The following is a 17,403-nucleotide window of genomic DNA, read 5'->3' as shown; positions in this document are numbered from 1 at the left end:
TCGTTTGTATAATTTTTTTTGACAGATATGGATAAAGTTTTAGGTCACGTGACGTCAGAGGGGGAATGGCGCAAAGCGTAAACACAAATAGCCTGTTTTTTTCTGTGGTTGTCAGTAATATTTGTATACAAATGATTGTTTTGATAACCCACGTGTTCGTCATAGTCTTCGATTGGTAAATTACTCCGAAAATGACTGGACGACCTGCTAGGAAAAGAGGACGCCCTCCCAAAGCGGTGGTGTTAGAAAGACCAAAAAAATTCCAGTATCATCTGTTAAAAAAACCAAAATACCTCTTAAACCAAGAAAATAAGGGGTCTGAAACCCCTAATTCACAAGACAGTACTCCAACTCATTCCAGAGGCGCATCCCCAGATATTAGTGACATCAGCAATAAAAACAGTCGTTCATTTAGGCATAAACAAAGATTATCATATGGTTCAGTTTCAAAAAGGGGAGGTAAAAGTGTTAACTATGGGCGACATTACAATTTCAAATCAGCAGCTGAAAAGAGCTCTGATTATCATTATGGATCAGATTTTGAAGAGTCAAGCAGCAGGAGTGATTTTGAGGAAATGAAAAGTGAAAGTGAAATGGATGACAATATCGACATAGATCCTGATGCAGTTTTATCAGATGATTGTGATTCTGATTCAAGTAATCATTCTTCTGACTTACCAAAAAACAAAGTGTCATACATTAAACCTCCAAGCCCTGATCCCCTGTGGCTGCAAGAAATAGATTTACCTCCTTTAGATCTGCCGAAATCTTCTGAAGATCTTCTAGTTCCAAAAGAATATATAATGAAAACTTTGAGTATTTACGAAGTGTTAAGACATTTTCGAAATTTAGCTAGATTATCACCTTTCAGACTTGAAGAATTTTGCGGGGCTTTAATGTTAGAAGAGCAAAATGTTTTGTTGGTGGAAATTCATATAATGCTCTTAAAAGCTATTTTCAGAGAAGAGGATTCTCAGCAAACTCATTTCGGTCCTTTGGATCAAAAAGACAGTGTGAATGCTTGCATTTACTTTATAGATCCAATGACATGGCCAGAAGTTCTGAGGTCATATGTGGAAAGTGATAAATCATTTGATCATTCAATTTTAGACATTTTAATTCCTGGTGATTATCCATTTTGTGGGGTAGAGAAAAGGTTAAAAGTCCTTCAATTTCTTACAGATCAATTTCTAGTGACGAATCCTGTAAGGGAAGATTTAATTAGCGAAGGTAAGAAACAATCATTTTAATTAAGACGCTTAATTATTATTGAATTTTTGAGCCCGACTAAAAGTTATAAGAATTGATAAAATTTTTAAATTGTAGGACCAATTCATTATGATGATCACTGTAGAATATGTCATAGACTAGGGGACTTACTATGCTGTGAAACATGTCCTGCTGTTTATCATTTAGAATGTGTTGAACCCCCATTAAATGATGTTCCTGAGGAAGATTGGCAGTGTAACATTTGTAAATCACACAGAACCTCGGGTGTTACAGATTGCATAATACCAGCTGAAAAAACTGGCACATTAAGCAGACATGAGCATTTAGGGTTTGATAGACATGGTCGAAAATATTGGTTTTTATGTAGAAGAATATTTGTGTATGTATACATTTTGCACATAAAGGTCTATGCAATTAATGCAAAGATAGAAATACAATAACAATAAGTTTTTTTTTTTTTTTTTTAAATTCATATTTTATGCAGAGAAAAAGATGACGGCGAGGTATGGTATTATAGCACAAAATATCAATTAGATGAACTATTAGATAAATTAGATGAAAATTCAATGGAAAAAACACTCTATAGAGAAATAACAAATTTAAAGGACGTCATTTTAAAGCACATGAGCATTACAGAAACTGTAACAAATTCTGCAAAGGCCGGAAGAAAATCGTATTTAGAAGTTGAAAATGGTATTATTTCATTTTAAATTTTGTGACTTGGTTTATGTAAAATTTTCTAAAACTAGGTTTAAGTTAAATTTAATAATTTTTTTTTTTGTAGCTGCTTTGGCTAAATTACAACAGGAAAGGAAAGAGCAGAGGCAAAAGGAAGAAGAAAGAAAGAAAAAAATGGAAGAAGAAAAACAAATTAAAGAGGCAAATGAGAAACAGCATAGGGAATTTGAAGAAAAGCAGGAGAAAATTAGAAGAGAACTTGAAGCAGCGGAAGAAATGAATAGAATTTTGGCCGAAAGTGAAAGAACAGATCAAAATGAAATTCCCACTCTAGCCGGCGAAGCAGAAATTGAAACAGAAGAAGTTCCATTAGGTTTAGAATCCGAGCAAGTAGAATTTGACGTTACAACAGCCGTTGTATGTTAAAAAATTTTTTATTTTATTAATGCGTAGAAATTTTTTAATATTTAAATAATAATAATCGAATATTTTCACAAATTTTAGACCACAATTGGTGGAACGTCGGAAACTCTTATTGAAAACCCTGCAGACTGCATAGAAACCACGGTTGAAAGCACTAATTCCTCAAGTAATCAAACGAGTTGTGTCACTGTTAAAAGTATTGATAACGGTGATGAAAATATCGACGGGGAAAACGAAGAAAAAAAACAAAATATGCTGACAAGGTCGAAAACAGGCTCTTTAAAACCTCAAACTTATGACATAGATGATTTAAAAAGGAGAAGTACAACCATCGTATCAAAAGAAGATAAAGAAAAGTCGTTGTCAGAAAAGAGAGCTTTGCAAGAATTAGAAAATTTGAGATTAACTCGTTACAGAGCTCAACAAATAGCTTCTGGAACTTTTCTTTTTAAGCTTGGTCAAGATAATAATTGCAAGAACTACGTAAATCAATATACGAGCAATATTTACGCATTAAACAAACCTCAAAGAAACGAAGAAAGAGATAAAAAACGTCACTTATCTCATAAATTTTCCCTTACGGCTGCATCAGAATTCAAATGGGCTGGAAGTGTTTTCGGTAAAAAAAAAAAAAAAAAATTTAATTCTTTTAAAATTAATTATTTAAATTTAATTAAATATTGATTTCATTTTAGGACCAAAAGCTTTACTTATTAATACGTTGCGTCAAACTATACTCCAACTCGAAAGTAACATCCCAACATCTTTTTTACACGTTAACTGGCCTCTGCTAAGGAAAACTTGGATTGCCTGCGTTCAGTCGTGCATTCAGCCAAAAGATTTTGGCAAGGCATTAGTTGTTTTACAGGCATGTATTAAACCAGTGGTATACGCTTCGGTTTGGCACGAGCAACTGGGGCATGTTCGATTACACAGAGTTACTGCGATCGAAAGAGAAGAAAGGAAAAAAATTGAGAAAAGAGAGAAAAAAGAAAAGGAAGATGAAGAAGAACGAAACAGATTGGCGATTAATTTTGTAAAATACACGCTCGGATTGAAACATTCAGTTCAAAAGCAAAAAGGTGAAGAGTATCGTATTCACGGGCAGTGGGGTTGGAGGTGGTTATCTAGTACTAGAAAATTAATTATAAAAGATGCAAGAACTATGGGTTTAAGAGCTGGTCCGCAAAAAATTATGGTTCAAGTGAAGGATGGTATTAGTGTTAAATTGTTGGCCGTGGATCCCGGAACCTATGCATTTTTATTAAAAAAATGTGATACCGACGAAGAAGCAGACAAAAAGAAAAAAGACATTCAAAAAGGCGAAGAAGAAGTTTCCAACGAATCGAATCAACAAGAATGGTCAAAAGAGAGTGAAACGGATAAAAGATTAAACAATTTAAGAGTTTTTCGGCCCATAATGGAATTCGAAACGATTGATGTTACTAAAGCTTTAACTTCTCCGGGAAGGTTACAGTATCCCAAAATAGCAAAAAAATCCAAGTTGGATGATTTTTTACTCAGGCGGAGTAATTTAAAATTATTAGAAGAGCGGAAATTTATTCAAATGGGCATGGTTGCCAATTCTAGTTGTCAAGAAATGGATTCAAAAAAGCTTGATTCAGACATTGACGTTGAAGCTTTAGACGAAGATAAAAAAAATTTTGATTTTGCATCTTCGTCAACGAATCAAGATAAATTAATTGAAATTGCTCAAGAAATATTGGTATGCAAAAAGCGATATAAAGAAGTCAGTACTTCAAAAACTTTGTGCTATTCAGTTTCGTGTAGAAATAATTCATCTGGAGTTTTACTTTGCTACTCTCCTTTGTGCATCCTTCAAAATGCATTAAAAGCGAAATTGGCTACCCTTTTAAAATCGGCCCAAGAAATAACAGATTCTCAAACACTACAAAACGTTTTAATTACGACTGAAAAAAATATGAAAAACGTTAAAGGTAAATTTATTTTTCCTAACTCATTCACAATAATTTTTAATAATTTTAATTTTTTGCATGTATATATGAGATAACCTTAACGTAAATTTTTTTTTTTATATATACGTAGAAAACGCAACAGGCGAATTAAACGAAGCGGCTAAAAAAGAGTTGGTAAATGCTGTGGCTACAGCCAAAAATGTTGAAGATGATTCAATAGATTTTTCAAAAGTTTCCTCAAAACTCGAAGTTAAAGAAGAAGTACCTGAATCTTACTTGGAAGAAGAAGTCATATCCATGGATACTGTAATTTGTGGAGAAGAGGTTGTTACGACTGATGACACGATGAAAAAAGAAGAAGAAATAGATATAGAAAATGACAGTCCTAACAAAATTATCGGATTCGACAGCGGACAAACGATTAAAAGCAATATGATAACAAATGGTCAAGCTGTAAAATCTGAAGGATTACTAAATAAAATTTTATCTGTTAAAAAAACGGAAGTTTCGGAAGATTTAAAACAAAATGTGAAGGGTGGTTTAAGCAAAAGTGGATTAGATAATTTTAAAGTTTTGGAAAAAGTGAAATTGGAAGATGGAAGTGAAGTGGAAAGAGTTTACTCCGTCACCGATACTAGGGGTAAAATTTATTTAAAAAAATTAACGACTGCGATTGTAGATCGAAGGAGAAAGAAAACTCCTGTGAAATATCCTTTGTATTCAACATTTTTAAGTAAACACGGGCAATACAGTCTTATGATTTTGCCCAAATCGGAACTGAGAAAACTTGCCAGAAATGGTGGAAAATTGACGGTCAATGGATTTCATCATCTTGCCAAAAGTAACACTTGGCAATGGCCTTATCCTAATTCGAAACCTCTTTTTAAAACTTGTTGGCTGTACAGAACTACAACAATTCAATCAATACCAGCCATTTCTCTGCAGTTACGTATTTTATGGGCGTGTCTCCGTTGGGACGACATGCAAGTAAAACCTCAATCAACCGATGGTAAAAATCAAGTGACGACCGATACGGAAATTATGACTCTAGAAATACTTAAACACAGGCATTTAGGTGAAAATTTAGAAAAAACGCAATACCTTAGAAGGAAAATTGTTATACCTTTGGAGTTGCCGAAAACCATCAGGGAAGTCAATCCCATAAGGAGTGGTTTGCGAAAAAGAAAACGGGAAGAAACTCCTCAAAATACGGAGCCTCAGGTGTCTGAAGAATGGGTCGATGAAGATAAATTAGAACTATGGGAAATTAAACAATATTGTGATAAATTAGAAAAAACTAATAATATGACGTTGACGAGGAGTCGCACGGGAACTTTGACGCCTAAAACCGAAATAAAAATTGAAGCTTCCACCATAAAAGCGGAAAACATAATAACTAAAGGAACTCCTGAAGAAATCAAAGAAAAAATGGAAATGCAACTGAGAGCTCAACGCGCTGCTCATTATCAAAAAAAAAGCGTAGAAACCATGGTTAAAACAACCGGGGGACAAATAATTAAGCTTCTCCCAGGTCAGCAAGTTACCGCGGATGGATCGTTAGTAAAAGTTGTCACAAAACCAATCGTTCACGGTGGGAAAAATACCTTAACTTCCATACTTACTCCTCCGAATACTCCAGTAAATAAAACCCTTATAGCTACCAGAAAAATTTACATGTCAAAAGATGGCACTGCAAAAGTTGTCACGTCTCCTGCTACTTTGGTTCAAAAAACAACTGCAGCTGGAAATCTTCAACAAAGTCTCATTAAAATTCAACCTCAAACTGATCAGCACACTTTTAGTATTCAAGGAGGTGTTCAACCGTCTCAAACTATTCAACTTGCTCCCGCTTCACAGCAAAACATTCAAAGTCAATTGGTTACTACAACTCCTTTATCTCAGCATCCGCAGCGAGTACAAATCATTCGTGGTAACGACGGTAAAATTCAAGTCAGAGGTTTGGTTCCTGGACAGCAATTAATTCAAATGGCCGATGGAAAACTTCACGTTTTGACTGGGCAAATTTCATCGCAAACGCAACCGTCAACAACCGTCGGTGGTCAATCGACTCTCGTTCAAACACCTAGCAACACTAAAATAACTCGTACGGAAGGAAGTGGAATTACTTCTCCGGCTCAAATAATAGTGAAAAATGCTCAAGGTCAGCAGGTTCGAGTCGTTCCTTCGGGACAAAATTTAAAACAACAATTGCAACAAAATTTTCATAAGAGTATCATTCTCAAGCAAGATGGTACAAAAGTCGTTTTATCACAACCTCAACAAACAACCCAAAATATATTTGCCGGTCAAACTTTTACCCCTAATTCTGTGGTGATGCGAGGAAATCAAGTTATTGGCACCACTAACGAAAAGGGTCAAGTGGTTATCACGTCAAGGGTTCAAAATTTGATTCCGCGAAATGATAAAACTCAATCAAATGTAGCTATTTCGAATCAGAGACCGATCGCTGTAAGTGTGTCGAATGCTTCAACCACTTCTTTGGCTTCAACCGTTGTACAAAATTCGACTTTGAATTCCGGAACCGTTAATCAGACTGATGCTCCTGCTTTGATACAAAGTGGGTCGGTGGTGGTCAACAATCCGGTTTTGGCTCAGCAATTAGCAGAAGGAAAATTACAACTTGCCACGCTGAACGGTCAACAGGTTTTAATACGCACAACTTCGACGAACAATGCATTGAATACGAATTCGCAAACATCCGTAACTCCTGGAAATATCATAATTAAACAAGCCGGAAACGTTGTTCGACAGGCAACAACAAACCATTTGCAAAAATTGTTATCACCTACCAAGTCGGCACAGTCATCATCTCCTTCGACTCCAAAATCTTCTAATGTTCAAGTTTCCGCGACGCAAGACACTCCTATAAGTTCTCAAAATTATTGCAAAACGCAAACTGGTTTGATTCAAATAACGCAAAAGGATGAAAACTCAGAATCAAATATTATGACGGAAGAAATTCCTTCGAGACAATTAGTACAACAACAACTTCGTCAACAAGTTTTAAGAAACCAAAGGACTGCTTCCGCAAAACTATCAGTGTCATCAAACCAAAAAATTTTACAATCGAGATTGCAAGGGAGTTTAGAGCAAAATGTTAATTCGGAAATGATTGAAAAAACATCGAACGAAAGCATTGTCGAGTCTTCAGCGGAATTCAATCAAGAAATGGACGCGATAGAAAATTCGGATTCAAATAACGAATCACAAGTCGAAATGCGAAATCAATCGGCGGAGACTCAAGAAAACAATCCCTTAGCTTCGACGGTACTGGTTGATCACAACAGTGAAATAGAAAGACAATTACTGGTTAGTCAACCGCCGGGAACCATCATCAAATGTGTAACGGCTCAAGTTATTCAAACTTCCGAGGGTCCCCGGATAGTTTTACAGGGAATTCAGGGAGCTGATTTTACACCGCAACAGTTAAATTTAGTTCAGCAACAAGTGAAACAGCAACTTTTAAAAAGTAAATATATTTTTAATGATTTTAAAAAAAAAGATTTTAAATTCTTTATGAAATTAATCTTTTTTTTGTTGTACAGATCAAGCGACGACAGGAAAACAAGGTGTTTTGGGTCCCACTAAGATTTATCTGGCAGTGCAACCTCCCCCGCAAACAAATCAATCCGGTAATTCACCTGTCAATGAGGAAACATTACTTACACCGCAAAATCAAAAAATATTGGTTAAGCAAAATACTGCTAAAAAAACTCTCTCGGGTACTCCGCTACCGCAACAGCAAATGCAACAAACACAGCAACAAGTAAGAGTTTTTTTAAAAAAAAATTTCATACTCGAAAATAATTAATTTAATTTAAAAAAAAAAAAAAATTTTTTTTAAATTATAGTTGATTAAAATTCGTTCGCAAGGACTTGGTGGTGGTGAAGATATGACTCCATCGAAAGAATCACAGCAAAATGTTGTTGTTAAACATTCCCTTAAATCTCAATTAGGAGGAAATCAAAGTGTAATAGTTAGGCAAAATGCTAATTCGCATATTGAAAACGTGGCGGAAAATCTGGAAACCGAAGAAGTAATTTTTTTCACTTCAATATAAAAAATCTAAAATTTTTAAACGGTTAATGCAAGTTTTTAATTTTTTTTTTTTAATTGCGTTATGCAGGGAGAGACAACGGATACGGACAACAATTCTAAACAAATGGAAGCGTCACCAACGAAAGACAACAGCGCGGCGGAAACGTTACCCAAAGAAAATTGCGAAAATCAAACTCCGGATGGTCAACAGCAAAAGAAATTTATTTTGACTCACGATTACATTCATCAAAGTAAAAAAATTTTTTTTTTTTTTATTAAATACCGTGAATATTATAGTAAGATTAACTTATGAGATTACATGATCAAACTTTATTATTTTAGCCATAAAAAATGCTCTCAAGCAGGAAAATTTAAATCCGGAAATAGAAGAAAAGCTAATTCAATTACAAAGGTATCAAGAAAAACAAATGAAAAATGAACCCGTAAATCCCGTTATAACGCGACCTCAACCTAGAAAAAGACCTTCTTCCGTACAGGGAAACAATCACGATTATGAAATATCTCGTCCTAAAAAAGTAACCAAATTCGAACCTAAATTAGAAATAAAATCGTAAGTTTAATCGTTTTCCATTTTTTTTTTTTTTTTAAATGTGTAATAAGTATTAAAATAAGTATTGAAAATTTTTAGTCCCACGAAAGCGGATGGAATCGATGAGAAAAATTCAAGGTCGAGGCAAAAATGGAAAGAGAATCAAGAAGAGAAGAGACGACAAGCAGCGCAGTCAAAATTAAATGTTTTATTATTCAGGCACAAGGAACTGTTGAAAAAAGATATTTTAAAGAAGAGAGCTTTATTGGAGAAGGAATTGCAAATAGATATTCAAAGGGAAATCAGCGTGGAATTGAGTTCGCGTTCGAAGCAGCACGAAAATAAAACGGAAGAAGTCATAAGGACGGGAAGTGGAAAACGGAAATCGGTTCCGGTACCCGCTGCGGCTCTTCAACCCCCCAAATCGGGGTCCAGAGGCGTTTCGGGACGTCCTAAAAAGTCGTCCGGTCGATTACAATCCAATTCGATGAGTCCACCGTCATCGAGTCAAACGGGGAAAAAGGAAAAATTATACTGCGTGTGCAGGACGCCCTACGATGATACAAAGTAAGAAATTTGTACCGTTCGTTTTATTTATACGCATATATATATCGTAATAATTATTTAAATTTTAACTGAAAGGTTTTACGTGGGTTGTGATTTGTGCCATAATTGGTACCACGGAGACTGCGTCGGAATCACGGAAAGCATGTCGAAAAGAATGACGGAATTTGTTTGTACGGAATGTCGTCACGCGAGAGAAACAAAAGAATTGTACTGTTTGTGCAAGCAACCATACGACGAATCTCAATTTTATATTTGTTGCGACAAATGTCAGGATTGGTTTCACGGTCGGTGCGTCGGCATTCTTCAATCCGAGGCGGACAACATCGACGAGTACATTTGTCCGAATTGTCAAGTGGATTCCAACATAAATTTTGCCAACATGAAAAAATTAAATAACAGAGATTACGAAGCGTTGAAAAAATTGGTCAAGCAAATGCAAGGACATAAAAGTGCTTGGCCGTTCATGGAACCCGTCGATCCGACGGAAGCACCCGATTACTATAAAGTAATCAAAGAACCCATGGGTAAGCAGACGACGATTCCTACACCATTTATTATTATTCGAAATGATGAAGAAACGATAAAAATTTTTTTTTTTTGTTTATTTCTTACAGATTTACAAACGGTAGAATTAAGGATAAACGAAAAACATTATAAAAATTTAAGTGAATTTATCGGTGACGTAACAAAGCTTTTCGATAATTGTCGGTATTACAATTCAAAGGAATCTCCCTTTTTCCGGTGCGCCGAAGGTTTAGAATCATTTTTTGTACAAAAAGTGAAAGGACTAAGAGAAAAAATTGTCGAAAATAAATAGTATAACACGAGTTATTAATTAATTAATTAAAACGATGGAAAAAAAGAAGAATTGATAACACGAATGACAATTAAGATAACTCCTCCAGTACTGATTGACAAAAAATTAATTTAGTTAATTAGTTAGTTAGTTAGTTATCGGGTAAGGAAAATTGGCGGGAAAAAGTCGGAAATTGTTTTTTTTTTTTTTTTTTTTTTTTGTTCTTTGACTTGTAAATAAATATTTATAATAATATTTGCCATTGCGTTTTAGAAAGAAAAGACAGAAAAAGAAAAAGAGAAAAAAAAAATTGCGAATGACATTAATTGATTAATTGTATAGACATTTTTTTTTTTTTTTAAATAATTTATAGAGAATGCAAAAAAAAAAAAATGAAGAGAAGAGAAAAAAATGTACAATTTCAGTGAAAAAGTCATGTGTATGATAAATAAATAAATAAATAAATAAATAATAATAATAATAATATATGTGTAGATAATGAAGCAGTAGTTTTGAGTACAAAATGAGAAAAAATGCCGAAAACGCCTCGAATAATTATTATTATTATTATATAACGGTTTTATACGTTTGAATATATATATTTATATATATATTTAAAATCTTCTGCTTTGTATAATATATATAAATATATATATATATTAGGAGACCAAAGTATAAGATTTTCAGTATAAAAAAAATATTTTTTAACAAAAATTATTTTGTACAAATAAAAAAAGGAAAAAAAATATATTCAGAACCTTATTTGTAAAAAGGAAGAAAAAGGAAGTAAAAAAAAGGAGAAAAAATTTTTTTAGGGGGTAAAAAAAAAATTTTTTTTTTTTAAATTATTATTATTATTAATTTTTTTAAAGGCTCTGAATATTTTTTTTTTTTTTTTTTTTTGTTGATGATGATGATGATGATGATGGTGATCGTTTTATTTTTCAGTAATAAAAGTAGGAACTTTATTATTATTATTTTTGATTATTTTTTTCTTTTTATTTTAATAAAATCATGTTTTTTTTTTTTTTTTTTTTTTTTTTATAACTAAACTATTTTCAATGTTTGTTTTTTTTTTTTTTTTTTTGCTTATTATTATTTTTTTATATATACATAATTTCTGCTTCGTAATTATTACTATTATTATTATTAAAAAAAAAAAAAAATTGAAATTAATTAATTAATTAATTAATTTTTTTTGGTCGTTTATTTTTTATTTTATATTTTTTATTTTTATTGCCTTCCCTTTAATTTTTTGTTGTTGCAAAGAACGAATGAAAAGAAAGAAATTATTTATAAACAAACAATAATAATAATAATATATCACAATAATATCAATGATGATAATAATAATAATTATACTTTATCCTCTTCTATATATAAATATATTTTCATTTGTTTGTTTGTTTTTTTATTATTATTATTATTATTTTTTTTTTTATTGAAAATATTTATTAAAATAATTGTAAATCGATTATTGACGGGGGAAAATTTAATTAATAAATAAATAATTTATAAATATTTTGCCTGGGATTTAAATAATAAAATAAAAATAAATAAAAATAAAAAATTTGTAAATATTTTTTTAATATTAATGTAGTTAAAAAAAATTGGTTTTTTGAAAATTATTTAGAATTTTTTTTTTTTCTTAGGTAATTAATATTGTCGGTAAATAACAAAAAAAAAAAATTTATGTATATACATGTGTGTGCGTGGGTGTGTGTGTGAGAGAGAGAGAAGAGAGAGTGTGTGCGTGTGCATGCGTTTTTTTTTTAAGAAAATAATAATAATATTTGGATATAAATACAAACACACACACCCACGCACGCATATTTTTATGTGTATATAAATAACGTATATACATATATATTTATCATTTATATATAAAAAATTTTTAAATTAAAAAAAAAAAAAAAAAGAAAAATTTACTCATCAAAAAAGAAAAGAAAAAAAAAAAAAGAAATTTATTAAATATTTTAATTTTTAAAATTATTTTCCTACATTTTTATTTATTCGTTCAAAACTCCATTTTTCTCCATAAATTTAATCATTAATTTATTTAATATCATATTAAAGAAATGATTTATTATATATTTAAAAAAAAGAAAAAAATCGTTTTTCGTCACGATATATAAATAATAATAATAATAATAATAATAATTTACCGGGTTATCGATAATAAATTATTAAAATTTAAAATAAATAAATTAAAATAACAACCCAGACGCCATTTTTATAAGCAAGTTAAAACTCGTACTTGTGCCGTCGGATTTTTATTTAATATAAATAAAATCTATTAAATTTTATTTAAAATAATAATAATTATATATAAATCGATTTAAAGGTAAATAATTTTAAAATTTATTTTTTATTCGGTTGTTTAATTTAAAACGAAAAGAAAAAGAGAGAGAGAGAGAGAGAGAAAAATTCCATTTGTTTTTTTTTATTTAATTTTTATTTTTATTCTAAAATTATTATTATTATTATTATTTACCCTAAGAAATTTATTTATTTATTTATAAATAAACTAATTTTAATGGAATTTATGTGTTTTATTAAATAAATTTAATTTGATTATCAAGTTAAAAATACGCGCGCAAGTATAAATATTATTATTATTAGTATTAGAAAACCGTTAAAAAAAAGAAAACAAACAAACAAACAACCCCTAGATTCGAATTTTGTCGGTTAAATAATAAAAAAAAAAAAACGTGGCAATAGATTATATGGAGAAAAATTCATGTTATACTCACGAATTGAATATATATATATATAAGAATTACATTATCGATTTTATAAGAATCGTTTTTTTTTATTATTATTTTTTTTAAATTATATATATATATATATTTATAAAAATCTCGTCTTCCATTTTTTTTTAAATAAATAAAATAATCAAGTTAATATCGTAATAAAGTGGAAATCGTTTTAAATAAAATAATAATAATAATTTTAGTAGTAAGAAAAATTATTATGGATGTATAAATTTATTTTTTTATATTATAAATAAAAAAATTTCTTAAAAATAACCGATCGACCCAATTAAAAATGAAAAATTCTTCTGAAATATTATTATTGGAACAAGTGCTTTATTAATACGACCTTGTTAAATAATAATAATAATAATAATAATAAAATAGACGATTTTATTAGTTATTATAACGTTTCTCTTCCTTTTCGGTTGTGTTCGAAAAATTTTTTTTCTTTTTCACACATATAAATTTGTTGTTGTTTTTTTTAGATTTTTTTATAAATCAAGGTTTAAAAAAATATGACTTCTAAATTATTATCAAAAACGTTTTTTTCATCAAATAATTTCAAGACGCAAGAAACCGTGGTCAGAAACAGTCTAGGTAAAAAATAATTTTACATTAAAATTTTCTTTTTTTTTGTGTTTGAGTTAATTATTGAGAAATGAGAAAATGAATGTTTCAGGGGCGTACTTAAGACATTATACTGGAGTTCCAGGAGAGGCTAAGGGACCGTCGGTTAAAACTTCAATTATTCCAGGACCTGCTTCACAAAAATTATTAGAATCTCTTAATGAAGTTCAACAATGCAATTCCGTACAGTTATTTGCAGATTATAACAAATCCCTTGGAAACTATTTGGTTGATGTGGATGGAAATATTTTATTAGATGTATACACTCAAATATCATCCGTTCCCATAGGATACAATCATCCGGAATTATTGAAAAGCATGGAAAAACTTGAAAATATAGTATGTAACGTTAAAAAATCATTTTGTCATTTGCTATGCATTCATCAAAATGTTTTAAAATTGATTTCTCCACCTCTTCCAGAAAGTCATGATCAATAGACCAGCTTTGGGCGTCTTCCCCGGTGCGGATTGGCCGGAAAAATTAAAACAAGTATTAATCGGTGTAGCGCCAAAAGGACTGGATCATGTCACCACCATGTCGTGTGGATCTTGTTCTAATGAAAATGCATACAAACAAATTTTCATTTGGTATAGAAAAAATCAAAGAGGAGAAAATATTACCTTTTCTGAACAGGAGAAAACATCTTGCATGATAAATTTACCACCGGGAGCTCCTCAACTTTCTATGCTGTCCTTTAAAGGTAAAATTTAACAAAAAAAATGTAATGCAGAATAATTTTTGACGAGAACCATTAATTAATATTTACGCAGGAGCTTTTCACGGCCGAACATTGGGAGTACTATCCACGACTCACTCCAAATACATTCATAAAATAGATATTCCCGCTTTTGACTGGCCCATTGCTAATTTTCCAAAATATAAATATCCATTGGAAGAAAATGAAAGAGAAAATGCCGAAGAAGATGAGAAATGTTTAGCCCAAGTTGAAGATTTAATTGTTAAATATGAAAAAAAAGGAATTCCCGTCGCTGGAATTGTAAGCGAACCGATTCAAGCAGAAGGAGGTGATAACGAAGCATCTCCATATTTTTTTCAAAAACTTCAAAGAATCGGTAAAAAATATGGAGCGGCTTTATTGATTGATGAAGTACAAACAGGAGGAGGTCCAACTGGTAAAATGTGGTGTCACGAACATTTCAATTTAGATTCTCCACCCGACGTTGTGACATTCAGTAAAAAAATGTTTTTAGGAGGTTTTTTTCACAGCAAAGAACTCAAGTACGCTAAAACGAATTTAATTTGTTAACACGTGCAAAAAATAATAATAATAATAATAAAATTAAAATTGATTTTCAGACCTGATCAACCGTACAGAATATTTAACACTTGGATGGGTGATCCCAGTAAATTACTTCTTTTAGAAACCGTTATTAACGTCATCAAAAGAGACAATCTTCTTTCTCTCGTTCAAAAATCTGGAGACATATTACTTTCGGAATTAAAAAAACTTCAAAATGAATATTCGCATTTAATAAATTCTGCTCGAGGACGTGGTACGTTTTTGGCAATTTCATGCTCTTCTCCTCAGATCAGGGATAAATTGGTGGCCAAATTAAAAATGGAAGGAGTTCAAGCTGGAGGCTGCGGAGATCAATCTATAAGACTTAGACCGGCGTTAATTTTTGCACCTCAGCATGCCTACATATTTTTAGATAAGTTTAGAACGGCTTTAAAAGAAACAAAGTAAAAGAGTTTCCCCCGAATCGGAAAAATTTTTTAAATACCAATAGTATCTAGAAATAAAGCTATTACAAAAAATTAATCAAACGAATACGTTAGATAAGTTTTAAAAGAAACAAAAAAAAAAAAATTTGTAAACCATATTTTTTGCTTTTATTCGCAATAAATGTCTTCCAAAATGAGTCTTCCAATAAATATTGTACAAATACATAAAAATAATTATTTTATGATATGTGTAATCAAAATATAATAAACTGTTTAAAAAAAATTAAATAAAAATTAAAAATTTATTAATAAACGTTACCTTCAATACGCTTGATAAATATTCATTTTAGTTAGTAGTCGAAAAAAATTCTATGAGTTAACCGATAATCAAGTTTTTTAAAAAAAAATTTCCTTTTCATTAAATCAAACAAAACTAATTGAAATGAAAGGAAGTCCATTTAAAAAAATATTGCTTGGGAATTCGTTCAACAACAACAAAAAAAAAAAAAACCAAACTTTATTTTCAAAACAATATTTGATCCATTTTTTGATACCAATTTTTCAAGTTTTGACTAAGGCCCTGTTTTTGAGTAGTTTGTTTTAATGCAGACCATGCTGAAATGTCGACAATATCAATATCGTTACCACCAAAATACAATGATCCTCCGAGTTTTTCGCTTAAACTTTTAATCAAAGGATTTCTTTCTTTTCCTATTGGAGTGTGTATTAATTGATGGCAAACATCTAAAGCTGAATCACATTTAATTGTGCTAAGAAAATCATCGCAAGGATATTTCAACACTTTTAATCCGGAACAAGCAAGAAGCCTAAGTATGTTAACTTCTCCTTTAATAGGTATTTGTTTAACAGGATTAGTTACAAATTCTGTATCTATAAGATCTAAAACACAGCATAAAATTTCCCCATTTTAAAAAAAAAAATCAATCAAGTAAATAATGTTAATTATTATTAAAAATATTTACCATTTTTCCAAATAAGATGTAATTTTAATAAATTTTTATTTTGTTCACTTTGCAATTCCTCAAAGTACTTTAATTCGTCTGGTAAATTTGACACGCTCGAATGTGTATGACATTTAAAAAGTATCGGAACAGAGGTTTTACAAAGATGTTTAAGTAAAAGTAATGAATAAGGAGGATTGGATGGACTAGCATTAACAACAGCTCCATCATATATCTAAAACCATTTTAAATACAAAGTGCTGAATGTAAAAAAAAAAAAAAATTCTCACGACACATTTTGTTAAATTTGATTATTATGTTTTTTTAAAAATATTAATTTGTTAAAATTTAAATTTGAAATGATGATAATTACCTTTAAGTTATTAAGTGCAGTGCTGTCAATTAATTGATATCCTGTAAAATTACATGCCCTTTCAAGCGTCTTCCTTATATCCCCCATTTGGGATTTGAGCTCCAAAAGTTGTCGAAGAAGCCCATCCCATCTTGCTTCTAAAGATTCTAATCCCGGTATCGGTTCCTAAATTTTAATAACGGATTAATAAAATACTAAATTTAAAAAAAAATTCTATTCGATATTAACCAGTTCAAAAATATTTCAAATGACAAATCTAATAATTTTACTTTTAACATGTTTATGTAATTTTGGTAAAGTATGTGTTTACTTTGTTATAACTAAATTACAGTGTGTTACGTTATTTTCGATGATAAGCTTTTACAAATGAAATAATTTCGTAAAAAACGAGTCAATTGTATTTTTAGCATTAAAAATGGCTAACGGCAATTAACAGTAAATTTTAACTGGAACTAATCCAATTTAAAAAAAAAATAAAGCCTGAATAAAAAAAAATGACACCGAATAAAATATGGCTATTTTCGTTATTAGTGCAATAATTTAAACATTTTTGAACCTTTAACACAAAGTTAACCTTTTCCATAATACCATTTAGAACTTCTTGATTTTTAATTTTACTGTCGCCATCGCTCGTAACGCATGCGACAGGGTTATTCAATTTATACATACAACTTGGTAGATCTAATTTTTCTGGCAAATCGAAAACCCGTTTTAATTTATACATCGAAGTAGGTTTATTCATTTTGTAAATAAATTA

The 17,403-nt window shown here is 30.5% G+C and overlaps 3 protein-coding genes across 3 annotated transcripts; 2 read left to right on the top strand and 1 right to left on the bottom strand.

The window, feature by feature from the left end:
• Positions 1–191: 191 nt before the first annotated feature.
• Positions 192–10,262, top strand: Phum_PHUM320320 (fetal alzheimer antigen, falz, putative; the record flags this gene model as incomplete). Its single annotated transcript, XM_002427424.1, is given in 20 exon segments — positions 192–547; positions 563–1,230; positions 1,327–1,609; positions 1,715–1,923; positions 2,177–2,281; positions 2,708–2,950; positions 3,027–3,551; positions 3,660–4,289; positions 4,399–5,799; positions 5,926–6,083; positions 6,171–6,989; positions 7,041–7,758; positions 7,835–8,011; positions 8,250–8,326; positions 8,423–8,579; positions 8,671–8,853; positions 8,962–9,337; positions 9,386–9,445; positions 9,521–9,969; positions 10,060–10,262. The coding sequence occupies 20 exon segments, from the start codon at positions 192–194 to the stop codon at positions 10,260–10,262; spliced, it is 7,797 nt and encodes a 2,598-aa protein (XP_002427469.1).
• Positions 10,263–13,663: 3,401 nt separating this feature from the next.
• Positions 13,664–15,333, top strand: Phum_PHUM320310 (4-aminobutyrate aminotransferase, putative; the record flags this gene model as incomplete). Its single annotated transcript, XM_002427423.1, has 4 exons — positions 13,664–13,963; positions 14,046–14,325; positions 14,396–14,864; positions 14,943–15,333. 4 exons carry the CDS (start codon positions 13,664–13,666, stop codon positions 15,331–15,333), a joined length of 1,440 nt encoding a protein of 479 aa, XP_002427468.1.
• A 501-nt stretch (positions 15,334–15,834) lies between these two features.
• Phum_PHUM320300 (multisynthetase complex auxiliary component p38, putative) lies at positions 15,835–17,388 on the bottom strand (the record flags this gene model as incomplete). Its single annotated transcript, XM_002427422.1, has 4 exons — positions 15,835–16,211; positions 16,295–16,508; positions 16,647–16,811; positions 17,221–17,388. The coding sequence occupies 4 exons, from the start codon at positions 17,386–17,388 to the stop codon at positions 15,835–15,837; spliced, it is 924 nt and encodes a 307-aa protein (XP_002427467.1).
• Between the last annotated feature and the right edge of the window lie 15 nt (positions 17,389–17,403).

Source organism: Pediculus humanus, genomic scaffold, assembly GCF_000006295.1.
Source record: "Pediculus humanus corporis 1103172107729 genomic scaffold, whole genome shotgun sequence".
NCBI classification, from domain to species: Eukaryota; Metazoa; Arthropoda; class Insecta; order Psocodea; family Pediculidae; genus Pediculus; species Pediculus humanus.
This window is presented reverse-complemented; position numbering and strand designations above follow the sequence as displayed.